Source organism: Platalea leucorodia (assembly GCF_965183815.1).
Source record: "Platalea leucorodia genome assembly, chromosome: 1".
Taxonomy (NCBI): Eukaryota; Metazoa; Chordata; class Aves; order Pelecaniformes; family Threskiornithidae; genus Platalea; species Platalea leucorodia.
In genome coordinates this window covers 14,698,927-14,725,400 of record NC_138823.1, presented here as the reverse complement: position 1 = coordinate 14,725,400, position 26,474 = coordinate 14,698,927, and the positions used below count along the sequence as shown (strand labels likewise).

General features: G+C 39.3%; 1 protein-coding gene across 1 annotated transcript in view; it reads left to right on the top strand.

Annotated features, from left to right (window-relative positions):
* The window catches only part of COL14A1 (collagen type XIV alpha 1 chain), a gene marked incomplete at both ends in the record, with an annotated part of 124,128 nt that overhangs the window by 85,589 nt on the left and 12,065 nt on the right, over positions 1-26,474 (top strand). Inside the window, 11 exons of the mRNA XM_082318663.1 lie at positions 3,712-3,789; positions 4,065-4,151; positions 10,589-10,642; positions 11,044-11,139; positions 12,396-12,449; positions 13,628-13,681; positions 21,976-22,029; positions 22,989-23,060; positions 25,029-25,064; positions 25,491-25,557; positions 26,069-26,257. Coding sequence (XP_082174789.1) covers positions 3,712-3,789; positions 4,065-4,151; positions 10,589-10,642; positions 11,044-11,139; positions 12,396-12,449; positions 13,628-13,681; positions 21,976-22,029; positions 22,989-23,060; positions 25,029-25,064; positions 25,491-25,557; positions 26,069-26,257 — 841 coding nt within the window. The remainder of the gene's footprint in view (positions 1-3,711; positions 3,790-4,064; positions 4,152-10,588; positions 10,643-11,043; positions 11,140-12,395; positions 12,450-13,627; positions 13,682-21,975; positions 22,030-22,988; positions 23,061-25,028; positions 25,065-25,490; positions 25,558-26,068; positions 26,258-26,474) is intronic.

Here is a 26,474-nt window from a genome sequence, read left to right as displayed (position 1 = left end):
ATTACACAGAGTAATACAATGTATAACTCCTTTGCCTGGAGTCATTTAAACTTTGTTTTGAGTGGTAATTATTACCCATGTCTCTTGCTCCCTTCCTCTCTTTGTTTGTCCCCAAGATCACTGTCCGTTCATTAAATAATTGAACTAGTTTGACACAGATGGCCCCCCAAAACCCCTGTCTTGGTATATGTAGTTCTTTTATAACATAAAATATTTTAAACGTGAAAGGTCCTCCCCAAGATTAAGTACTCTTACGTTCCTCTGAAATTATTCTCCTAGAAGCAGTAATTGATCGTTCTGTTTGCACGGCAACCTATGGGAGTCTTTCCATTTTGTTTCAGATGTCATTAAGAAGGTTTGTCTGGGTTTTTCAGGTATATTTAGTTGTTGAAGAAGAATTGACAGTCTGGCAATAGTCTTGGGAAGGCTTCTTTGCTGTGCTGTTTGCTAATTTTATTTGAACTTTCTTGACCTTAGAATGAGGTTAGCAGAGAATGTGAACCTTGAACTCAAGGCTTGATTTGAATAAGAATGAGGTTTCAAAAATGTATTTACTTGCTACTATATGGAAATAGTCTTGTTTAGTAAAAAATAAGCCCTCAGAATATATCTCTGTGTACAAAAAGGAGCCTTTGGGCCTCAAACTTATGGATAATAATTATATCAAGCCTGTAAAGATAATTACACAGAGAAATCTTTGTAGTCACATTCCAATAGAAACAGAAAAAGGCAAACTTAGGAAATCTTGGAATTAGAGACAGCTTTGTAAAGAAGTGGAAAGAAATGGTGTCTTTTGTTAGAACCCAGGAATCTATAAAAGACAAGTCAGACTGCCCACTCACTGAAAAATTTGGTTTTGTTCAAATGAAATGTAAAACTGATGTAAGACTACAAATGTGTAGCTGAAGATGAAAATTCTTTACTCTGTAGTACTGTTTAGCTGCCTTCAGATGTTACCACGTATACCAAATTACAAGCAGGTCAAGAAAGCACCCAACTACCATTCTTTAAAGTCTCCATTCTGCACACTTTATTCATGTTGAGTAGAACTTGTGTGAATAGTCACATTTGAGGCATGAATTGCTTTCTGCTACTCCAAAAATTAGAGGACATCAAAGGAAGCTAGTAGGAGGCAGGATAGAGGTTCTTCTCACAACAGGTAGCAGATCAGTGGAGCTCCTTGCTGTAGAATTTTGTGGGTGCTAAATATTTACATAGATTGTAGGGAAGCCTGGACCAATGAATGAAAGGAAAACATTGGTTGTTAACAAATCTGGGGCAGGAAATCCCTGATCTGAAAGTCATTGGAAGCTAGTAGACTGTAAGGTAGAAGTATGACTACACCCTTGTGCTTCATTAGATATCACTTGTGCCACTGTTGGAAATCGAATAGTGAGATTTAGCCCATTCCAGTATCTTCACATTTTTAAGAGGTTCATGAAGGCAGGCATACAACAAAAATTCCTTTTTGTAAAACATTTTGTAAATTGGTGTTTGTTGATAGTTCCGAAAATTTCTTTTTTTCATCAGCTGTATTTTCATGAAATGCTTTAATCTTAGTTTGAGAGATGCTTATTACATAAAATAAAAACAGGCAGCCAGTTATTTTGGAATAAAATTGTGGATGTTTTGTTCTTACTGTATTCACATGGAACAGTTTAACATTGTCAGAACGTTTCTAGTGTGTTTTTTTAATAAATGAATCCAGTGCAATCACCTGCATTTTGCAAAACGTTTCAATTTTAAGGGAATATAATTGTATCAGGTTTTTTTTTCCCATCAATGCATGTGGTGTACAACAGTTCAAGGAACAGGCAGAAACAGAGATCAAAAGGGCAAAAAGGGGATTAGGCTAAAGGTGCCTAGACCTTTTAACATCCCTTAATAGTGAGGCATCTCTGGATTAGACACTCCAGCCACCTAGAGCAATGAAACGTGACCGTGACATGCAGCAAGTAATGTTCTTTATTCCTTCAGTGGAATTTAATGAAAAGTCCAGCTTTAAAACATTGTTTATTTACAATTCACAGTCCTTCTCTTTATTGATATTTCCTTTTCTTTTAAATTTAACTTGTTTACCTCCATGAATACATACTGTCAAAAAAAGTAGTGTGTGATGTGGTCTGGTCTTGAGAAGTCTTTGCAGAACTGTAGCCTAATCAGATGAGGATGGGCAGACTTTTACGTCTTACTGGTTCTCCTTGCAGGGCTGGATATTTAGAAAGCAAAATCACTGTGAATATAAAGAATTATGAATAAATGTTTAACAGTAGCAAAGAAAGCTTTGTTTAGTTATTTAGCTTGAGTCAGAGCAACCCACGTAGTATTTTAAAATAAGAATACTGAGTCATTCAATCTTTGGATGGTGAATGCAGCAATTCAGGGAATGTCTATTTGCTCTTTATTTTACACCAACATGCTTTATCACTATGTATCTCTAGATTGTTTAATCCAGAGAAAATGAATGCATATACATGTCTCTGTAGGACTGCAGAAATTTAGCCAATACTGTCAACCTTCTGTTGTTGAGGATAACAGAATAGCTTGGGATGGACTGTGTTATGGAAAAAATGGCAATGCTACGTACTTCTGAACCTAACCTTCACAACCATCTCAGGTGTTTCTGTGCTCCTTTTCTGGGATGTCTTATTTGGTTAAGTGTAGTATCATGCAAATGCCCAGTGTCATTCTGAGTCTCAGAGCAGTATGTTCATGCATGTTCATGTGCTACTGTGCTCAAGCTAATGAGTCTTCCCCTAATTAGTAGCTTTGGGATGTGTAGCAAAGAGGCATCAAAGTGGCTCCACATGGAGCCAGCTTGCATTTGACGTAGCCAGGGACACAGACTTGTTGGACTCAGGATAGACCTTTGTGGAGCCAAACTAATGGTCCAAAAGCTCTCTTCATGCTGCGCTTCAGCTGCCTAAGGTGTTTAGCATGCAGCCAGCTCACGTGTGTCTGCACCTGTAGTACAGCATATCTACAAACCAGCCCATCTGCTGGCAGATAAGAAGAATTTCTATGTGTATGAATGTATTCTTTTGTTTAAAATATAACATTTGACTTATATAGAAAAAAAATGAGGCAAAACCGAAGGTGCACATATGTAGTTCATTTTAAGAGATTTAAAGGCAATGCAGTTTTAAGAAAGTCTTTAAATTCACTCCTCTGTTCTAGTGTTAAACTAATGCCACTGAAAATAATAATGGGAGCAAAACCAAAGAGAGTTCTATCTCTAGCAGTTCCTCACATTTTTTAACATGTGGGGTTAATTTAGTGGGATGTTCTGTTCCATTCCCCTCTCTATTCAGTATGCACATAAATGAGGCATGGAAAAAGAATAGAAATAGTAACAGAAGAAAGCTTCATCTCTCTAGACCCCTTTGTTCAGTTCAAGGCTGTAAACGAGACAATTGGTTTTACTATTGAGTCCTATTTAGTATATTGTTTCTGAGTATCTAGCAGCCATTATTTTTACCAAATGCCTGTGTTCTTGTAGATTAAATTTTTGTCCAAACCATGTTCCCAGACCTGTGGTGGGAATTTTATTTTCTGCCTGATGTTGTCATGTGTTGAGCAAGCTTTTCACCATCCTTAAACTTTCGTTGCCTGGGGATAATATGGATAAGAGAGGGCATATTCTAAAGGCTCCATTTTGCACTGATCTTACAACTAACAGTCATTTTGTACATCACCCTTGTTTTGAAACAGTTGCAGTTACAGATGTTTGACATTGTTTGTGCTACCTCATGGGCTAATCGGGACAAATGCTGTGAGCTTCCTGGCTTGGTAAGAAACCTCCTTCAATAACTGTAGAATTTACCTTTTACTTTCCCCTTTATTGAGACAAATGTTTTAATGGAAAAGGATGGTTAAGAGTTTTTAAAAAAGCTCAAGCCTGCTTGGATTACTTGCCCTATTGAAAGTCAATGTGATGCATGTTTCTAAATCAATTAGGGACTTTTGAGGCATCCACATAATACTGTGTTTTAGAGTCATAGAATTCTTAACTTCTGAATCGAAGTTTTGGACATCATTCTCTTCCTGTCTTGATCTTTCCTTAGAGAGATGAGGAAAATTGCCCTGCCCTTCCTCATTCTTGTTCCTGTTCAGAAGCTAATAAGGGTCCCCTTGGACCTCCTGGACCACCGGTAAGGTTTTATTCAGGTTTGTAGTCAACTGTACCAAATAGTCCACTGGCCGCCTTTATTCCAAGACCTGTGAATATACTGCCATTGTATAACTAGTAAGGTTAAATTAGGGTTTTAAGTGTTGGCAAAGAGATAAAATTACATTCAATTTACAGCAAAGGTGCCAAGTAATATGCTGTAAATAAACCTTCTCACCCAATAAGTCAAATTTTTAATGGTTTAATCAAGACTTGAAACAGTTAGGGTAATCTTTAGACCTTGAACCCTGTTACCTGTCTGTAGCATTAGTAGATATGTCATAGTTGGTGCCATTTATTTTCAAATTTTTAATCACCTGCTATCTGTCTACTCTAGCACATGTGTATTAAATGTAGCTTGTAGTTTAACTTTCTCAAATGCTCAGCTTACAGTATTCTTATGAATTAAAGATACAGGGTATGACAATGCCACTTGTGTGATAAATGATGAAAGACTTTTCTGTCCTAAAAGCACTACCTAAGTACAATACTTATTGGAAAGCAGAACTAGAAAGTGCTGGTTCTTCGGAGAGCTCCTAGAGGCAGAGAGCTGGTTCTTCAGAGAGGTCCTGAGGCTCCCAGAGGCACCCAAAAGCTGTGAAGGGAAGAGAGGATGAAATGAACTGTCATTGGTGAAAGCAGAATTGAAACTTTTTCCAGCTTGCCAGTGAATGATGAAATACACACTGTCACAACCTTTAACTATACTTTGTGGTGTTACTTTGATAGCACTCATCTAAGTTTTTACTGTGTAAATGTTAAGTAAGTGCATATCTAAGTTCCTTGCGTAACCAGTGGAACTAGATAGTCTCTTCTAAGAAGAGTGAAGAAGGAGTTAGTATGTGAATTATTACAGGAGCCTGACCCCTACAAATCAATGGGCCCTGATGCCATCCCCCCGAGGGTGTTGAGAGAGCTGGCTGATGTCATTGCGGGGCCGCTCTCTATAATCTTTGAGAAGTCGTGGAGATCAGGGGATGTCCCAGAGGACTGGAGGAAGGCAAATGTTACCCCTATCTACAAGAAGGGCTCAAGGGAGGATCTGCGTAATTATACGCCCATCAGTCTTCAATCCCTGGGGAAGTCGTGGAACAGATCTTCCTGGGGGCCATCACGAGTCAAATGAAGCATGCGATTGGGAAAAGCCAACACGGCTTCACCAAGGGCAGATCGTGCCTGACAAACCTGATGGCCTTCTATGATAAAGTGACCTGCTCGGTTGAAATGGGGCGAGCAGTCAACGTTGTCTACTTGGACTTCTCCAAGGCTTTTGATAGGGTTCCCCACGGCCTCCTCCTGGAGAAACTGATGCGTTATGGACTGGACAAGTGGTCTGTGCAGTGGGTGAGGAATTGGCTGACAGGCCGCACCCAAAGGGTGGGGGTAAATGGCTCTTTTTCAAACTGGCAACCCATCACAAGTGGGGTCCCCCAGGGATCGATATTGGGCCAACGCTATTCAATATCTTCATAAGCGATCTGGATGATGAGATCAAGTGTACGCTAATGAAGTTTGCAGATGACACCAAATTGAGTGGGGAAGTAGACACTCTGGAAGGGAGAGCCACCCTGCAGGAAGATCTGGATAGACTGGAAGAGTGGGCTAACAAGAACCTTAGGAAGTTTAACAAGGACAAGTGTAAGGTCTTGCACCTGGGAAAACATAACTCAGGAGTGCAGCTCAGACTGGGATCCACCTGGCTAGAGAGCAGCTCTGTGGAAAGGGACCTGGGGGTCCTGGTGGGCAGGAAGCTCAACATGAGTGAACGGTGTGCTGCTGCGGCCAAGAAGGCCAATAGGATGCTGGGTTGCATCAAAAAGGGCATCACCAGCAGAGATAAAGAAGTCATTATCCCTCTCTACTCGGCGCTTGTCAGGCCACTGCTGGAATACTGTGTACAGTTCTGGTCCCCGTTACACAAAAAAGATGGGGACAGGCTGGAGGGGGTCCAGAGAAGGGCCACCAAGATGATCAAGGGTCTGGGAAGCCTGCCGTATGAGGATAGGCTGAGAGAGCTGGGCTTGTTCAGCCTTGAGAAGAGGAGGCTTAGAGGTGATCTCATCACCATGTACCAGTGCTTAAAGGGGAGCTACAAAGAAGATGGAGACTCCCTTTTTACAAGGAGTCACATGGTGAGGACAAGGGCTAACGGGTACAAGTTACTCCCAGGGAGATTCCGATTGGACACGAGAGGTAAATTTTTCACAATGAGAGCAGTCAATCATTGGAACAATCTCCCCAGGGAAGTGGTTGACTCCGCAACACTGAACACGTTTAAGACTCGGCTGGACATGGTGCTGGGCCATCTCATCTAGATTGTGCTAGAAAGGTTGGACCAGATGATCCTTGAGGTCCCTTCCAACCTGGTATGCTATGATTAATTATTTAACTTTCCGTCCATCTCAGCGTAGTATCTTAGATAGATGGAATATATCTCCTTCCTCTTTGCTGGCTTGTGGAAGAACTCAGACAATGGAACAGACCAGACAATGGAGATGCACGTCACTAAAGTTAGATAACTCAATCTCACATCCCAAGGCTGATTTTTAGCAGTGTAGGAAAGTTGTAGGCTCTATTTGCAATGGTCTATTATTGGTTTGGTTTAATGAGAATCCTAACTGGGATGTTTGTAGAATGGTCATGTGTTTTTTCTTTTACAACTAGATTGATAACTCTTAGGGCTGCTTGCTAAGTTAGCTTGAGATGAGGCCCTCTTGCGAACAAGTTTGAACTGCATGTTTCTCCGCTCATACTGTGTCCTGGATGCTCCAAGAGCATGTTTTGAAGAGAAAGAGCCAGTGAAGAATGCGAAGGAAAATAAGTTTCTGAAAATGTTAAAGTATGCAAATTACAGGAGATACATGTTCAACAAAAAAATTAACTTACACATAAGACATTCACATAGTAGATCCTAGCAGACATTTATCCTACTAACAACTCAGAGGTTAGTCTTTCTGCAAGAACTGTTCTTCAAGCTCTGGTACAAAAACTTGAAAAGGAACTCAGGAGAAAATTTACTGAAGACATGTATCTTGAACAAGGAAAAGTTATTCTCTTTTCCTGTTTGAATGTAGGTTGTAAATCAAGTATGGATTAAGGTTTTCATTTCTGTGAATAGATGTCCAATTTGTGTACTGTGAAAAAGACAATGGGATAATTCACACAAAAATGCAACTGAAATTGAGTAGTTTGACCACATTTCACAGTAAAATGAAAAATGTTTAAAAATAATTTGACTGGAAGGATGTGTGTTACTATAGTTCAAAGCATATACAGATGAGGAATTGCTAAAGCTTAACCCAGCAGTAAAATAATGTGCTTCTATTTATTACGTTTTGGATTAACAGTATTTTGAGTAGCACAGTGCCATGCAAGAGGAGGCTTAAAATCAAGCAGAAAAATCACTGCCTAGGCAGGCATGTATGCGATTCTGGAACTCAGCCTCTTATAAGTGATACTTCTTGCCAGACAGTTAGATGGCATAGCTCTGAAAAAAAGTAAGAAAGAGGCCTAGGAAAAAGCAGAGCAAAAGAATAAAAGTCAGCATTCGTCTCTGCGCCAACCAAAAGTCAGAAAGTCACATCTGCTATGTCTGGTCAGTACTGCTCCAAGTCATTAAAATGTCATGTGACTTTTCTGTAAGCCAAGGATTTTTCTGTTTAAGGGATCAGGATTCTACCATGTAGCCAGTTTTAGACATTAGACTGAAGAGACTCCAAATAAAAGGCTTCTATTTGTTTGGGATAGTAACTCTGGAAATATTTTTTAAGCTCTTTTAGGAAGTGGGTCATTTTGGGTAAGACAAAGTATCGTTTAGAGTTAAGATTATCTGGCAGTTTTCATTATGGGATGCTGTTTTTATGGCTTCATCTTTGCCAGAATTTGTTCATGCTCTCTGAAGTTCCCCATGCAAAGTAAAAGTAAGATATCACACAAACCTGTTGCCTGCATTTGAAAGGAGTGCTGCAGAACTGGAGAAGGTGAAGAACGAGACAAAAAATATTGGAGGACTGGAGAAGTTTAATTGCAAAGAAAAGCTTTCAGTGTTTCATAGGTTTTAACTATTAAAAAGAAATAAGGAGGTGACTTGATAACAGTTGATTAAGAACTGTTTCTGGGGAAAGCACTGGCTATTAAGAAGTAATTTAAAGTAAGAGAAAAAGGCATAAAAGGAATTTTTGGCTAGAAGTAGAAGCCAAAGAAATTAGTCACACAAGCTTAGCAGTGCTGGGGAATAACCACCACAAGTTTATGAGAAAAATGAGGGAGGCTCTTGTGATGTTTTCATCTAAAATCAATGCTTTTCTGGAACTTGTGCTTTTACCAAGCAAAGGTTACTGGGTTCAAAACATCGATAAGTGTACCAAATTGAGTGTGAATCTTAAAGCATATGATTTAATGGCTCAATATCAGACTATTTTTAAGTATATGTTATTACTCAGTAAAAATGTAATCTGTTTCTGAGAACAAAGTGGGAGAAAACTATATGATTTTGTTTATGTTAAAAAGTTGCAGCTATTTTGCTGAGTATTTCCATAGGAATTTTTAATCTGAGAGAGAAGCAGGAGAAAGAGCAGAGGGAACTACTGGGCTGGAATGCAGAAATGTGAGGATCTGGAATTTGGGAACTGGCAACTGGAACATGGTTCTGTGGAGAGCGTGGGATGAGATTTTAGGGTCAGAGCTGACCATGATGGAATGGTCGTGGCCATAGACCTGTAGGATGGAAGTGAGAAGACTGAAGGAGCTGGGACAAGGAGTAGAAAACTGCCCTGTAATCACACATATGAAAACTATATCATGATACCTTCATTGAAGAGCAAGAGTACTCTGGTACTTCCAAACATTTCTCTTATTGGTTTTTCTATTTAAAGCCTCATAGATACTACATATGCATTTAATCTGATAAGCATATTTTCTATTTTTATGTCTTTTATGTAACTGCTATTATTTTTATAAGTACTTATTGTAGCCTCTAAAGAACACTATTCAGTTATGGTGCCTAGTTGTACAGGGTCCTTTTTGAGTACAAAGAAGGGCAGAACCCCTGTACAGCTCATATCCCAAGAGATTAAGCAATATACTCAGGTGGGGGAAGAGGGAAAGTGATCTGAAAAAAGTGGAAAAAAAAAATCTTTATTTATGCTGTCCTAGAGGACAAAGCACATGCAGTATGTGTATGCAAAACACGTTCAATGGCAGCCATCCATAGATCTATGCAACTCCAGTGTCTCAGATGATAATAATAAAAAAAGCAACAGTTGGTTAATAAATGATTAACAGATGTAGGCACCACTGAAGAAAGCAAAAAAGAGAAAAATGGGCAAAAAAGTATTTTACATAAGAGGAGCTCTACATTAAACCATTGTAAGTCTAGTAGATCCTGTAGTTGTCCTTGCTGAAAAATAGTCCCGAGTCATTGAAATCATAGAATCATAGAATCATTTACATTGGAAAAGACCTTTAAGATCGAGTCCAACTGTTAACCTAGCACTGCCAAGTCCACCACTAAACCATGTCCCTAGGCACCACATCTACATGTCTTTCGAATACCTCCAGGGGTGGGGACTCCACCACTTCCCTGGGCAGCCTGTTCCAGTGCCTGACAACACTTTTGGTGAAGAAGTTTTTCCTAATATCCAATCTAAACCTCTCCTGGCACAACTTGAGGCCGTTTCTCTTGTCCTGTTCCTTATTACTTGGGAGAAGGACCGACCCCCACCTCACTACAACCTCCTGTCAGGGAGTTGTAGAGAGCAATGAGGTCTCCCCTCAGCCTCCTCTTCTCCAGGCTAAACAACCCCAGCTCCCTCAGCCGCTCCTCGTAAGACTTGTGCTCTAGACCCTTCACCAGTTTTGTTGCCCTTCTCTGGATGCGCTCCAGCACCTCGATGTCCTTCTTGTAGTGAGGGGCCCAAAACTGAACACAGTATTCAAGGTGCGCCCTCACCAGTGCCGAGTACAGGGACACTATCACCTCCCTGGTCCTGCTGGCCACACTATTTCTGATGCAAGCCAGGATGCTCTTGGCCTTCTTGGAAACTGAGCCTTTAACAATGTGGTGATTTTGGTGAGAACAGACAGATGTGCAGGAGGTTTCAGCAACTGGAAGGGAACCCATCACCACATGTATACATTTCCATCCCTACTGTAGCTTTCAGTGTTATTTTGATGCTTACGTAGTGTGCATTCTTGGCGCTAGAAAGTAATCACATCTGTGTTTAAATCTCTTCCTGTGTATGGCCACACTTAAGTATGATCTAAGTTTAATTACTCCAGTGGAAAGATATGGACAGGATATTCTCCGATTCATGAACACTGATTCAGGAGCAAGAAAAAACTGTTTGGGCTTCTCTGGATTTTGTTCTTGTTTATTTGAGAGTTTTGGTTTTCAGCAAATCCTGTTCTTGTGCTTCACAGGGTGGTCCAGGTGTCAGAGGTGCCAAAGGTCATCGTGGTGATCCAGGTCCAAAGGTACTTTGTACAGCACTTTACAGTTGACAGATGCACAGGTTTTTGGTTTCTCTCTGCTGCATGTAAACCTTGAAATGAATTCCAGATTGTCTCTGATGTCACTGAGGAAAAAGCACAGTGAAATGCCATTGGCGTTTGGTGTGTCTCTTTTCATAACAGTTGCTTGTCCTGTTTGTTCCTTGATAAAAGATATAAAATTCAGAATGCTGCTTTCACAGCATAAATCTTCATTTTTTTGTATTTATAAAGGAACAAGGCAGTTTTAAATTGAACCCTAACTGCTCAATCGAATGTTAACTCATATTTCAGATGTTTTTGAGTCTATTGGTATTTAATTCTTCAAACAGAAGCTGCCTTTGTCCATATGATAACAGTTTAACTTATGTCCTGTGCTACTTTAGGGACCAGATGGACCTCGAGGTGAAATTGGTGTTCCTGGACCGCAAGGACCTCCAGGACCACAAGGACCCAGTGGGCTTTCTATTCAAGGGCTTCCAGTGAGACTTACAAAATCAATAGGGTTCTTTCCTGTGATGTTTTGAACAGAACATATCTTAGACTAGACTGAAATGTCTTTTGGTGTTCTGATCAGAATCTCAGTTTCAATATCTGAGGTGAAATCACGGATTTGGGTTTAACCTATAGTGGATGTGGGTGCAATGCCAACATTTCTGGTTTTATTTGGATCTGAACTTTTAGTTAGCTGAAGGGATTTGATTGCAGGTTGAATATGACCCAGGTATTCACATCCAAGCCTGGAGACTAGTGAAAAAAATTGCAGTGGGGGTTGTAACATGGCCCCAAACCAAAATGTTAATATTTTATCTTTTTCTGGTTGTGGTATTGCTCATCGCAGATCAGTTCTGACTTGAAAGGTATACCCAAGCAACAGCACCATATTTGCTTCCAAAATTAAGCAATAGTATTCACTAGACTTACAGAATCTGTCATCAGAGGAGATGATGAGGCCTGGAGTTTGCAATGCTGTTGTGAAATCAGTCTCAGAATTTCATCATAAAGACTCATTGGTAGAATAATGAACCAGCAGCACTAATCTTGTTTCATATACATCTCTGGTAGATGGGTACACACAAGCCTTGAAAGATAGCAGATGCCTATCTTTTTCTGCTAGACTTCTTTTCAAAATTTACTACAGTATAATACACTTTCTTCTTTTTACCCCGTCTATATGATACTGCTGTACAATATAATGAAGTGATTTAACAAAACTGTATGTTCTTGATGATGCTGTCATCAGAGAACAATAAATACATTCATTATAAGAATAGTTATTTGATAGAGGAATTGCATTTCTGCATAAAATTTAATTAAAATTAGTTTATTATCTAGAAAAGTATATCTTTGTCATGCATATGTACTATAGAAACACGTCTAGTTTCCATAGAAATCCATTGGTTTCATCGTTATAGGAAATACTTCTGAGGGCTGAAGAAAACAGATTCCTTTGAGGAGAAAAGAAAGTAAATACCTTTTTTGTAACATAAGGGTTATAGTTTTGTCAAGTTAATTCTGAAGTCTTTTAAAATGAGTTTTTTTCATTATTTTCTATATTTGTAAATTCTTCATGTACAGTTTTGGAAACAGAGTCTTCAGGTTTGCTTTAAGCAGGAAAAATAGTCTGTTTTCTTATTAGTTGCTTGGTTGTTTTTTTTCTGCAGAAGCTGAAAGGAACTATTAAAAAAAGGAAAGTACCCATGTATTTGGTTTACTATGTGTGATTCTTAATTTGCAGGGGCCACCAGGTGAAAAGGGAGAGAAGGGAGATCTTGGTTTTCCTGGCCTGCAGGTATTCCCTAAGTTATTGTTGAACCTGTCACTTACTAACTATGTTTGAATGTTGAATAGACATCATTATGAATTTATATTCAAAACTGCTGAAAAGCATGTTGTTGGGGTGAATTTGAACAGGGGTTTAGAATCAGGAATCTAGGGTATGCCATTTTGCAGTGACCAAATCATTCAGGGCCTGAAGAACCTGTTACTTTCTTGGCCTTGTTTGACACTGAAATTGGGTCTCTATAGACTTAAAACCTATCCACTCTTAGATTTCTGCTTACACTGTGAATAATTAGCATCTGTTTGTTTTCACTTTAAACCCATTAAATTCCTCCTGAAGTTATCCAGGAGGACAGATCAGGCACTTAATCTTTTTGATGCCATCTTTCACAAGATCAGCATCTTAAAAAGCTATAGTATTCAGTGAATCTTACTCAGTTTGGTGTCTGGTATTTAGTCTGGAGATTGCATTCCAATTTATTGCTGCTTTCCAGGATCATTTGCTCTTCCCTTTTCAGATGCTCCTCTTCTGCTGATTATATCCCTCCAGTATTTGTTGGTTGTTACCAGGTTCCCCCCTCTTGTTCATATGTGCTAGGGATAGTAAACTCATACAGCCTTTCCTCGTAAATCAGTTTTGTTAGCCTTCTGGACCACTGCAGTAGTGGTTCCAGACTGCTTCTCTGCAGCCTTCGTGAGCCAGGGTGACATTTCATCTGAACAATGGGGAGCTGCTGGACGTAACTTGTAATCCTGCTCAGGCAGGATTTCCCCTTTGATATTGACTGACTTCAAACAATACAGTAAGATACTCCATTTTAGCAATGAGAGAGAGAAATAGCAGTTACACTGACACGACACTGGAATGATGTAGGAAATCAAGCTCTCTTCTCAGCTTAGTGGCACATGAAGCCTGACTTGACAAAATTGTCAGTGTTCTTAAGAGGGGATTGTAGTGAGGGGTTACGAAGCCTGTGCATTTTAACAATGTGTGTTTAATTGTCTCTCATTTCACAGAAATACCTTCTTTACTGAATCTCTTCTGTGGCCCCACCCATTACTGAACTCCCTAGTTCCATTTATCCAAAACATTTATCCAAACGCATGTCATACAGTTTCTCTGGAAAGCGATTTAGTCAGAGTCTGTTAACTTGATCTCATCATTTGTCCTTCCTTTATAATGCTTAGGGTGTCCCAGGAGCATCAGGTTCACCTGGAAGAGATGGAGCTCAAGGTCAAAGGGTAAGGTAAAATGAACACGTTTTGCCTTTGTTTTAGGAGTTTCCATTCCATAATGGATATGTTTGCCAGCATGGTTGATTTATTATAGTTTATGTCACTTGTATGCTGTCATTTCTGGAGACCCCTATCTCTGTGCCAATCAGCAGAGAAGACAGAGATAGGGTGGAGTATCCTTCCATCTGCTAGATAAGTGTTGAGAAATACTAGACGAGTAATGGGGATCCATGCAATATGTTTGTGTTTAATGCATTTGATGGGAGTAGATGTCACTACTGTCCAGCACTGCCAATTAGACCATTTGCTTATACATTTAAAATTAGATGGTGGCTAAGTGGTACATAATTGGCATGCAATCCAGTGCAATGATCTAAATTTGCTTTCTAGCTAATTAATGAATAACAGAGACAACTACAAGGGAATTTAATATTGAATGTAAAACAATACCTGTAGAAACTGCTGACAAAAGGAAAAGGTGGAGTATAATATCAAAATCTCCATATTCTTGTGTACAGTTAAACCTCTAAGTCCTCCTCCCTGTCTCCTTGGGGAGACTTCTGCTTCATTATTAGACAGGCGCTGGAAAGTTATCGTTAGCATAATACTAGGTTACTGTCTACAGCAAAAGTTCATTATTAAATATGACTTTTCAGTCTCACTTGAACAAGATTTACATATTCATGATCCTTTTTTGGATATGTTAATGTAACTTGAACTTTAGAGAAATCTGGACCTTCTCTGGATTTCTGGCATTAACCTGAGACCTTGTTATAAAAAAAATCCTTACAGCAAAATGTGTATTTGAGCTCACTATTATGAATTTAAGTACTGGCATATCTTTATGTATAGACGTAATTCCACTGAAGTTACTGTAGAATTTGGGCAATTTTTCTCTAAAATCAAGAAAAGAAAGTAATTTTATTACGATAAAGTTTTACACAACATTATCATCAGATGAATAACTGTCTAAGATTAATAGCCTTCTAATTTTCAATTACCTTTCAATTACCAATCTTCTCTATGGAAGGTCATTTTTGCATGTTTTTAATGTCTTCTTTTTGACTATATTGGAATTTTTTCCCCCCTAAATTCCCCAAGCTTGGTGTCACCTGCTCAGCTCCAGGTTAATAAAGACCTGGAGCCTGATGGACATTTGGATTTTTGCCACCATGCTGTCTAATCTTGGTTATAGCCAGGCTGAGGTGTCCTGGTGCTAGATGCTGTACATGTGAGTGGTATGTGCCTCCTCTTTCTGCATTCCTGATCACGAGGGACAGTGAGCGTTCTGCATTTCAGGGAGAAGAGAACTCTCTGTTTTTACTTTATTCTGTAGCTAACTTTATATTTAGCAGTGGAGGCCCTCAGCCATGTCTTGGTCAGCCAGCAGTTCAGAAATGGTCTAGTTTTCCCACATGTGGAAGTCAGCAGGTTGTTGCAGAGACATGGTATTTCTGAGAAAAGCCGGCAGGAAGACTAGTGCAGCAAAGGCTTCTTGTGCAGCCTGGAAAGGTCACGCAGTGCTTATTCTGCAGAAGACCTCAATGTTGTCTATAATAAAGTAGGGCAATTACATAAATTGCCAGTTTTTATAGATACAGTAATAATGCTTTGTTCATGTGTTCACTTTCTTCTGGTGTTAATCAAAGGAGCTGGATAAATATCCTAGATCTCATAAAATTAGGTCTGTTAGCCTGTTATTGTCTCTGTGCAACCCTTATGCAATATTGTCCAGCAGTAATTATTTCTATGGCAACAAATAATTATGTTACACTAATTTTATGGTGTTGTAACTCATTTGATTCCTGTGAAGTTATGGCAACATAAAATTGCTTTTAATGGGTGAAGATTCAAACCAATGATTTCACTTCAGTGTCTTTGAAGGCCAAGCACTTGAGAAAGGCATAATTCTAAAGGGCATAACTGCAGCAACAGCAAAGGGGAACCGGAAAATTCCTGAGAAGTAAATTGCCTTTTCGTGTAATGTTCCCTTTGTCGGGCTTCCTCCTGTTCGCCAAGATGCCAAACTGTTTTGCAGCTATTATACTACTAGAACTGAGATTTTATATGTTATTCTTAGCTCAGCTATAATTTCCTCTTTGGTATTTATTGTTCATTGAAATATTTTAATTATAGTGGTACCAGTGCTGTAAAGTACTTAAACAGATGGCTAAATCAGACTGATTTTAATGGGGGGTAAGCACAGGATGGATATTTATTGGGAGATCTCTGAGAGCTTTGCTGAACTGGGGATAATGTGATATTAGACTCAAGAAGTCCTGAAATGGAGATTTTTTTTCCTCCCAGTTGCTGGTAGTTGGAATCACTTCACTTTTACAGTTCTTTTTACTTCCTTTTTGTTTTGATTTCTAGTGTTCATAATTTCTGTTTTTATTTCTGAAATCAGTTGAGAAAAGGTATTTTTTTTCCTCTTAATGTTTTAATTCAATAATTAGCCTATAAAGGTTCTTTTTGTATTTCTGAACTTCTGCTTTTTAGTCCCTGGTTTATTTATTTTTCTTGGTTTTTAGTACCTTATTAAGAAATAGAGCATCTCCCCATCTGCTGTGTGAATTCATACAAAGATCATTTTCATAGTGAAATACCCTCCCTATGAAAAAGAGTGGGATGTAATAAAAATACTGTGTGAAAGTTGAATTAGAGTAAAAAATACCTTCTCTGATAATAAAAAAACCTTTCTGAATATGTATGATAATATTTTATACCTGTCTGGTAACTGGTTTAAATCTACATCTCAGACTCCACACAAGGAACAGTGCCCTCCCTTCTCATCAGCTTCCAGTTATAAAGAGTGTCATAAAAGATTTTATAAAATAGAAAATGGTTTCTTTTTATTTTATGGCTGGAGCTGTGGTTGTTTGGTGTCCTCTCTTGCTGTCCCATATTTGTGGCTGGCAATATAGAGAGGTTTTACTAAAGGGAACAGATTGTGTTTCTCCACCAACTCCCCCAAGTATATCATGTTGAAAGATATAGCTTGAATTGCACATGCGAGAGAATCCAAACCGACATCATGCTTCTGGTGAGTACGTAGACAGTAATTAGACTCTTGTGCTTTTGGTTCCTCTCTTTCAGCCAAGAGTATAAAGTTTAGAAGCAGACTGAGACTGACCCTTGTTGAGATGTGTAGGTAGAGGGAGGGAAAAGTCTTTGCTTTCCCATACTGCCATGGCTACTATCCAAGGTCAGGTCACAATTGCAATCCCTGTTCTTGCTTGCAAAGTGCAGGCCGCCTGAGACGACAGATCTACACAGCTGCAACAAGACAAGCCTAATATATCATCCTGAGTGGCCAGCATGCTCTGCTTGATGACACAATGTACGGAGGGATTTCCATTGTTCTGACTCCCAAGTTTGTATCTCTTGTGCCCATGACGTTGTTACTGCTTGCTGTCGCCTGATGGTTTCCTCAGGGGTGTCTTCTCCTGGACAAGCTTCTCCTTGGCAAAGAGGCATGGTTATTCCTTCGCAGGTTAAAAAGTTCTGGAGGAAGCTCTGTTAGATGTGCTTTCCTGTATGTCTGTTAGGGGTGGGACCACAGAGTTAAACTGTCAAGTGGTTGATTTCTCTTGCTGAGCTTCTGCAGCTAGTTTGGAGTCCAGAAGCATTGACCAATGCTGCCTTATCCTGCTTGAAGATGCTGGTCTGCAGTAAGATACCTCTTAACTGATAGAGAGGATGATTCAGTCTCTTAAACATTTCTTCGGCTTCTAATGGCTCCTGTTTGGCTCAGTCTGAGAGCAGGAGGGCAAAGAGACCAGCTGTGAGACACAAAGCATTTCTCTATAGACTAGTAAATTAGATATTGCTAGAACATGATTCTGAGCATTGGCTAGTGACCTATGCAGTCTAATGCTTGTCATTCCTCTTGGCAGGGTTGGTCTGGGCCAGCTCTTTAAGGACATTGTTCAGGGGATAGCATAGATCAGAAGCCATTTCCAGTAGGGAGTTTAGATACATGCTGTTTTAGTGGGATTTATAGAATCATAAAATTAAGATTGGAAGGGACCTTCAGAGGTCATCTAGTCCAACCGGCTGCTCAAAACAGGTCTGATCAGATCAGGTCGCTCAGGTCCAGGTTGAGTTGAGTCTTGAACACTTCCAAGTATGAAGATTCCACAACCTCTCTGGGCAGCCCATGACAGTATTAATTTAACTACCTTCATTGTAATGTCTTTTTTCCTGACGTCTAATCATAATTTCCCCTGTTTCCACTTGTGTCTATTGCCTCTTGTCCTATCGCTATGCATCTCTGAGAAGAATCTGGTTACATCTCTTTTGCCTCTGGTGAGGTAGTTTAGACAGCAATAAGGTTAGCAACCCACTTCTTTCAACCTTTCTTCATAAGTCCTGTGCTCCAGCCCTGAACATCTTCGTGGCCCTCTACTGGGCCTGCTCCAGTACGTCAGTCTGTCTTGTACTGGGGAGACCAAAACTGGGCACAGCACTCCAGAGGCAGTCTTAAAAGCGCTCAGTAGAGGGGAAGGAGCACTTCCCTGAACCTGCAGCTGAACCTGCTGGCTGTGCTCCTACAGCCAGAATGTGGCTGGCTGCCTTTGCTGCAGGGGCATGCTGATGACTCTTGTTGGACCTGTTGTCCCCTGGGAACCCCCGGTTCTTTTGCACAGAGCCACAGAGATGCAGATATGTATGTTGATATGAGCGGTGTCACATCTTTTTCTCTAAGAACTTGTTTAATTTACAAGCAAAGGCATAGTCAAAGGGACACATACACAAGGAAAGGAGTATTATCTTTCAGATGTTAATAGCACACTGCAAATACTGGAGGAGAAATATGACTGATTAACAAAAGATATGCAACAAATATATGTTTTAAATTATGAAGAATTAATAGTAAAATAATTTCAGACTATCAGCTTGTAGATGGCACTGGTAGTTTCACAAAGAAGAGAGGAAATGCTAACTCAGCATTATTGTGCGTTAAGACAGAGCTAGCCTATTTTGATTAAATAAAGACTGCGTGTTCTGAGCAACATTTCAAAAACACGCCCACATTTCTGCTCTTTTATTGGGTTAGCTTTGACTTAAAATAGCTCATGTTGCTGCAAAATCTTTTGCGAGCTACAGCTTAGGCTAATACACTGAGATAATGTTTAGTAGTATTTTTCTGATGGTCACAGTGGCTTATCTTGAGAGGATGAGCTTTTTTTTTTAATTTTTCATCAGGAGAAAAAAAAAAAAAAAAAAAAAAAAAAAAGATGAGGCAGTCATGGGTCCCAGGCTGCAGTGTTTCTTTTAAAGGCTGTACATGAAAGTCTTTCAAGGCTGGGCTCAGTAGCTTCAGTTAAGGTTTTGCCACTACCTAGTCCTACTTGAAAAATCACCTCTCCACAAGTACCCAAACAAATTCCAGGCTACCGAAAGCTAAAGAGTTTATAGTGAGGTCAGCAGCAGTACTGACTTCAGCAGACATGAGATTTTTACAGGGATTTAGGTGGTGCCTACATTCTGTGATGCCATTTGGATTCTGGCAAATAAAATCCCTTATAAAAAATTCTGTTGTAGCTACACTGCTTCTCCGTAACTGTTTTTCATGCCATTAGCAAAATATGTCCTGATTTAAGTTAACCTTCCAAAATAAAATACATCTTGATCCTAAACCGCCCTGCATCTGAGGTCACACGTCAAAATCTGTCCCATCCTGCTCTTGGACATGCAGCTCCATGGAGGAGATTCAGTGGCTCTGTACAGAGTCATTCCTATCCCGGATGTGACTGCATCAGAGAGAAGATGCTGTTGCACTATGTAATTTCCCCAGTCATTCTGGAGACGGTTAAGCAAAGAGGAGAGTTCAACAAACGGGAGAGTAAACATCTTCAAGGCTTCGGTGCTCAGAATACAGAGTTGTGAATTCTCACAGTGCTCTATTTTCTTCTACATTACACAGACCAAAAATAATGGGAGAAGGAGCCAGAAGATATACATTCCTAGTCTTCCTGCCAATTTCCTGGTACCTTCTAATCTCCTGTGCTCCCAAGTTCAGAATGAGTATCAGATCTGTTCTGGCCATCAGATGGTCTGAGTAACATCATCTTCAAACGCTGGTGGCAGCACAAGCAAAGATCTTTGGTCGTTTACCTGCATGAGAGAATAAGTAGTGCCAGACTCTTTCTTGAACCAAACCTCTCTTTGACTTCATTTATAAAGAGCAATTTTCACATCTAAAAAATACAGTAGGAGGTGATTTTTTGTGGCCAAGTGATACAGACACAGTGCCAAGAGAAACGAATCCTAGGAGAATAGAAAGGAGATGATTCTTGAGCAGCCAAGAGTAAGAATACTGCTCAGAAGAAAGAAATTGTGAAATATATTCAAAGAAAATGTAATTCCGATCATACGGTTAGTTCTGCTCTTTAACTGGGATGGGAGAAGGGAGGGACACACAGCGTTATTTTTCTTTAGAAGTTTGTGTGAATCCACACTAGATCCTAGAAGTCAGTGGAAAGCTCTACTTTTCCCTCCTCCTAGTTAAATTAAGCCCTTAAGAGGGTCCAACCAGTTTTCATCCTGCTTTAGGACTGATCAAAAATAAATGCAGATTTGAAATCTTTGCTCTCAAAAGCGAAACATACTTGTAAATATGAAGGTATCAGTCTTTCTGCAGGTTTTATTGTTACAAAAACAAGTCTAGTTTGCATTATCTTTTAGGGACTTCCATGTTGTTATAAAACTGTGAATAGCTGTCATTGAATTTTTCAAAACATTGTTCACAGCTAAATGCTTCTTCCAGAGATTATCAGAACCCTATTTTATAACTTTTAATGCATTTCAAAATTCCTTATACCATTCTCTGTTTCCTCTAGAAACACCAATTTTGAAGACTGAATACACTTCCCTTTGAAAATTTATTTAATTGAGCTAGGCTTGCCATCTTTTCTCTGCATATGTCTTAATACTACTGTGATAGAGACACTACTAGTATCTTTGTTTCAATGCCACCTAGCTGCTACATTTGCTTTAAAACTTAGTGTGATAGGGGAGCTGTTTTGGTCCTTGAAGCTTCAGGAACCATCTGGCTACACTGTGAAATAGGAAAGTATTTCCTTATCAAGTCTAAGGATGCATAGATGACATAATATGAGTTGACTATGTGCCTTATTTTATCATCGAAACACCCTTCTGGTAGAATTTTAAAAAATCCTTTCCAGGTACATGGCAGATAATATTCTCAAGCCAGTTTTTTATGCCATATGGTAACAGGCTTGAATCATAGTTTCCAAATTATGTAAAGCATAAGACTAGCCGTTCATGCTATATTCATTACTAAAATGGTGTCAGAAATAGAGTTTCAGAAAAAAGTACAAAATGAGAAAGATGTGAATTTTTTTTCTGAAGCTCTATGAGATCCCCAGGCCTAGAATGTTCTTTAGTGTGTGTGTCAGCGTGAACACTTTTAAACCCTCTCTTTCCTTCTACTCTCACCTCCATATTCTGGTCTTGAGCCAGAGATAAGATCATATTTCTCTTTTTTAGGCTGTGTTGTAATTAAAGAATTGACTTATTACCAGGCTGTTCAGAAACCTATGCTTTATAGCATGTGGATACAAAATGTGCATCTTGGTTAATTTGCAAGAATACTTTATTAATGGTGTATTTTCTTCTACATCTGGTCAGTCTTTTTTCTATGATTTGCTTGCTTTCCAGTTTCCAAGTTATCTTTAGTTTTTGGCTCTCATTTCTGGAAGCTCTGAAGCACGTTCATAATGTAAACCACATGAGCATTCCTGCTGCTTCCTGAATCAGGACCTCGGTGATAGCTAGTACATATGTACAGTATTGCTGGGCAGAGCGATAGACTCTCAATCGCCATCTTTCAGCACTTAATCAGTAAGACTGTGAATAGTTGCAACCAGTGAGAAGAGATGCAGAAGCGTGACCCATCTTGTGGTAGAGAAGTCTGACAGCAAACGCTCTCATTTACCTCACTAGGGCAGCGCTGTAAGTAAAATTCACTCAGAGGTGAAAATTGCAAGTACAAAGAGTTTTGCATTCCTTCTTCTTACTTCAAAAGTATTGTGAGACTAGTTGGATTTTTTTTTTTTTTTTAATATCAGTGACACTATAGCTCCTTTTCAGAAATAAACCCTCCCCAGGGCAAATAAGGGAATTTTCTTCTAAGAAACCACTAGCACCGGTTATTAATTTAAGAAAAAACAAAGAACAAAAAGAAGGAAAAAAAAGTCTTCTAGATGAAATGGAACAGATTCATGAAGTACATATAAGAAGCTGATAAAATTCCTGATATTTCTCTTTTATAGGGCCTTCCTGGCAAAGATGGACCCACGGGCCCACAAGGACCTCCTGGCCCAATGGTGAGTATTGCCCATGGAATTCGTTACTGTAAAAGTCAGCAGTGTTTTGGGGGATAGTAGGTCACTCTGTTATCTAGGCTTCAGTGGATAGACCAAGGCCAAGGGTTCTCCTTGGAAGTGAAAATTCTCATGACGCATGGGGTTGGCAGAGAGCTGCTTGTCCAGTGTCATTTCTTTCCACTCTTACTTAGCTCAAGAAACAATGTCTCCCATGGGAAAGGGAGACAGTTGTTCCATCAGCAGATTGATATCTTGTTCTTAGTCAAGTAACTGCACTATATAAAGGAAACTTAACATATAAAGGAAATCTTAACATTTGAAACAAGACTTTCTTTTTGTAAGAAATTCCAATTAGGATCGTTAGTTGAAGTGAACCACCAAGTTTTGCTTGGCCTGGAGGCTGGAGGTAAGTGCAGGTATTGAAATGCTCTCATAGAGTAATCAAGGAAGACAGTAGAGGCCACATTCAGCCATCAAAGCAAGACGTATGTTGCCTCCAGAATCAGTCTCATCCTTCTCAGCTAGGGCAGCTAGGCAAAGTTAATGCCTTCTTGATAGATTTAAGACGTTAGGTAAAACCACTGATGGTATTGAGTATTCTCCAAGCAATCCTGTTCTTCTTATAAAGAATGTTCTGAGTCATCCCCCCTGAACATTGTAGTAACAACACAGGATTTAGTCTTGCAGTTCAGCAATCTGTGCCTGCTTCAGAAAGCAAGCAACACAAGTCCATTTTTCTCGAGTGCTTTTCTCAGGGCTGTGCTTTTGGTGCTCTTTTTCCTGCAACATGTACTTCCTAGTCCTCGCTCCCAGCATCTCCAGTCTTTGACTTGCAGAACTGTCTGTGTACTGTCTGCGTTGTGAACTTCCTCTCCATCACACAGTTATTTCTTCCATCAGGATTCATGGATGTTGATTGTCATCACCACTAAGTATTTTCTTTCTCTTTGTCCGTGTAGGGCATACCTGGTGCTCCAGGTGTTCCAGGTGTTACTGGAAGCCAGGGGCCACAAGGTGATGTTGGAGCTCCTGTGAGTAAAATTAATTAATATTGCTATATTTGCTGTTGTGGATTAATTGGTTTCTGATTCTGGCTTCACTGCTTTACAGACCTCCTCAATATTTATAGCTTATGATCTGTTTGCAGTTCGTGGCCAAGCGAAACATCATATTAGTCTTTGTTCATTCTCCATAATTAAATTTATTTGTTGATCTTACATACAGTGTTTGGAATATAGGGATTAGAGAGTCAAAACACAAGATTAAAACACAGAATTTAAAAACATAACAGTATGTGAATTTGTAGTCTGTGTGTAATTACTTTCTCCTTTTTTTCCTTTGCACTTCAAGCAACTGTCAGGAAATTAACGTATGCCATTTATTAACCTGAATATTTCCAAAATATTAGTCTGATTTTTAAACTGTGAAAATATTGCATGAATAAAAAACTGGCTTTCATGATTACTCTGAGTTTACATCAGGCAACTGACTGACGATCAGGGCTTTTTCTAGAATGTTATTATAAATTTGACCGTCAGTTTCATTGAGTGGAAAATTACACCCTCTATGCCGAAAATAAGTATTAGGAACCTCTAATACTATGTTTGTCTTTCAGATATTATTTTCTTTATAATAAAAAAAAAAAAACAACAGTTTATCTAAAAGAAAGGAATACAACTATGAAATGGGTGTGTAAATTACGTAAAAGAGAAGATTTACAGTGACTCTCTTTTTCTCTGTAACAGTTCAGATAATATTGTGTATTCACATTTTAACATTTGACCACTTGGTTAAGTATAAAGCCTGCTCAATTTTTTTCCAGTGAATGTTCTGTTTCATTTTTAAAGGCATCAGAATGTGACAGTGTACTTCTGACTCAATTTTTAGAATAGAATTTTTTTCTCAATATCCAGTTTGCTTTGGAGGTTTAGTCCAATGCAAGCATTTTTATTTGGTTAAGTGGAAGTGAAATGACTGATAATATTTTAGCAAAGATAATAACCTAATGCCCAGTTCTGCATAGTTTCTAACTGTAATCATGAAATCTACTAAGGAGATTTGATGAGCTATGGAACTTATTACTGTCAATGTATAACATGCTGACTATTCAATTCCTGTCCAAACACATGTTCCAGATATTGAACTAGATTTCCTAGAGTGTAGATATTCCTGTGAGTCATGTAAGACCTCTGCTGTGAATGTTTAGACTCTAGTAGTTCTGATAAAACACCTAGGTGGGTAAAAAAATATTGAGTTTCAATAACTGTCTTTCCCAAAAGGTAGAGTAATAGAAAAGAGGCCTAGAAATAATCTTGCAGTCTTTGTAGAAGTTTCTTCTTTCCCAGGATAGAATAAGCTGTGCTTTAACCATGCATCAGTCAGCTGGTTACCTCTTCATGCAGACCTTCCCTTGCTTCAGGAGTTTCTGAGAGATGTCTAGCCTACCCCAGAAACCTCCATTGGTGAAGCTGTAGCTGCCCTAGACAACTTGTTCCAATCCATAATGATCCTTACCATCATTACAGTATTATGTTGTCTTTAATGCCATACTTAATTTTCTGTGCAGTTTAATCCCATCGCTGACTCTGTTCATAGCGGATGCAGAGTCTCGGTGTGGCCGATGCTACAAATTTCAGACCGATATTTTGTCTCACATCAGCCTTCTCTTTCTTATACTCGGTGATGATTAGCCCCATTTCAGCCATGTGAAATGCATCATCTGGTGGCCTGCCCTTCCTGGCATTTTAAACAAGAGAATTCAGGATGTGACAAACCCCTGAGAAAGTCACTGTTGCCATGTAATTGCCAAAGGTGAACATTTTGTTGAGTACTGAAATGGAAAACGTATATTCATTATTGTCACATAGCCTCCTGAAACCATGTTCCTTGTTTGGTTTTTCTCCTTTTACTGCAGTGCTGCAAGGGAGGCAACATTTAGGCATTAAAAATTTTGAACAAGAACAAAATGAGAATTAATTTTGTCTTGGATCTTTTTATAGGGTCCTCCTGGAGCTAAGGGTGAAAGGGGTGAGCGGGTAAGTCTATGTTCACGTTAGCCACCATTTTTTTCCTGTCTGGCCTTCTGTCTCATAACAAGCTTCCTCCAACAATTTATGTTTCTTTGTGTTTACAGGCACAATAGTTTTCTCTGTGCAATCAGGCAAACTAGCCTTCTTTTCCATTGTCTTATATACAGCTACAGTAATGTTTTGAGGGTGAGAAGTATATGGCATTAATCATGTCCCCAAGTCTCTCATTAGGGTTATCTTCTCCGACCTCTGTTTGCTGGCTAAAAACAGTAATGGGAACCAGGGAAATCCCAAAACTTTTTTTGGCTTTTTTTCTCATCTGCGAGGATATAATCTCTCAGGGATAATAAATGTCTTTTATTGCTCTAAGCATTTTCAAGGCAGAAATGATGCAAAAAATTGTGTTATGACACTGCTGCTGCTGTTATCCAGGGTGATCTCCAGTCCCAAGCAATGGTGCGTGCTGTTGCTCGGCAAGTGTGTGAACAACTCATCCAGGGTAAGTACATCGATAGTTCATATGCTTCTGTTTCTAGAATGGCTTTTTTCCTACCACAATTACTTACAAATATGATGCTTTTCAGAGCATCCAAGGGGATCTGCTCATTTTAGGCTAGGCAGTCAGGATTTATGTTCTGACCAGATTTATGTTCAAATGGATTTATGTCCAGTTAGGGCTGATTAGCATCAGGCATCTAAAAAAAAGTCTGAATTGTCTCCAATCTATTATATTATACAGATGCTTCTGCTGTAACAATTTTAAATTTTTATACACATAAAATACAAAAAAAACCCCACCTCATCAAAGCAAGGAAATAAAATTCTACACAATAGTTCTTCCCCTTCTCTGTGTACTCCCTAAACCACTGTTTCTCCACCAAGTGCACAACTTCATATTATCAAAGCACAACAGACCAGAGCCTTGAGGACCTGCCAGTGCTCTGTTCAAACTTTGCTGAACCAGATTCTCCACTACAACTTGAAAATGGGGACGTTTTTATCCCTGACAGGTCATATGGCAAGATATAACTCAATTCTGAACCAGATTCCAAGCCAGTCTGTCTCAACACGAACCATCGCAGGACCTCCTGGTGAGCCAGGTCGGCCAGGGGCTCCAGGGCCACAGGGTGAACAAGGATCACCAGGCATGCAAGGATTTCCAGGAAGTCCTGGTCAACCAGGAAGACCAGGAGAAAGAGGTAGGCTTCGTACGTCACATACGAAAAAATATACCTCCCTTTCCTGATACATTCTGATGGCTCTTGTCTCCTATCTAAATGTGAGAACAACAGTTTTCTTGCTAGTTGATTGGTGAGCTCAACACAGACCATAATGAAAGCCCTGGAGACTCTCAAGTTATGAAGGTAATGCAGGCTTTGCCAGGTGTGATTTGGCAGGATCAGACAGAGGTTAAAT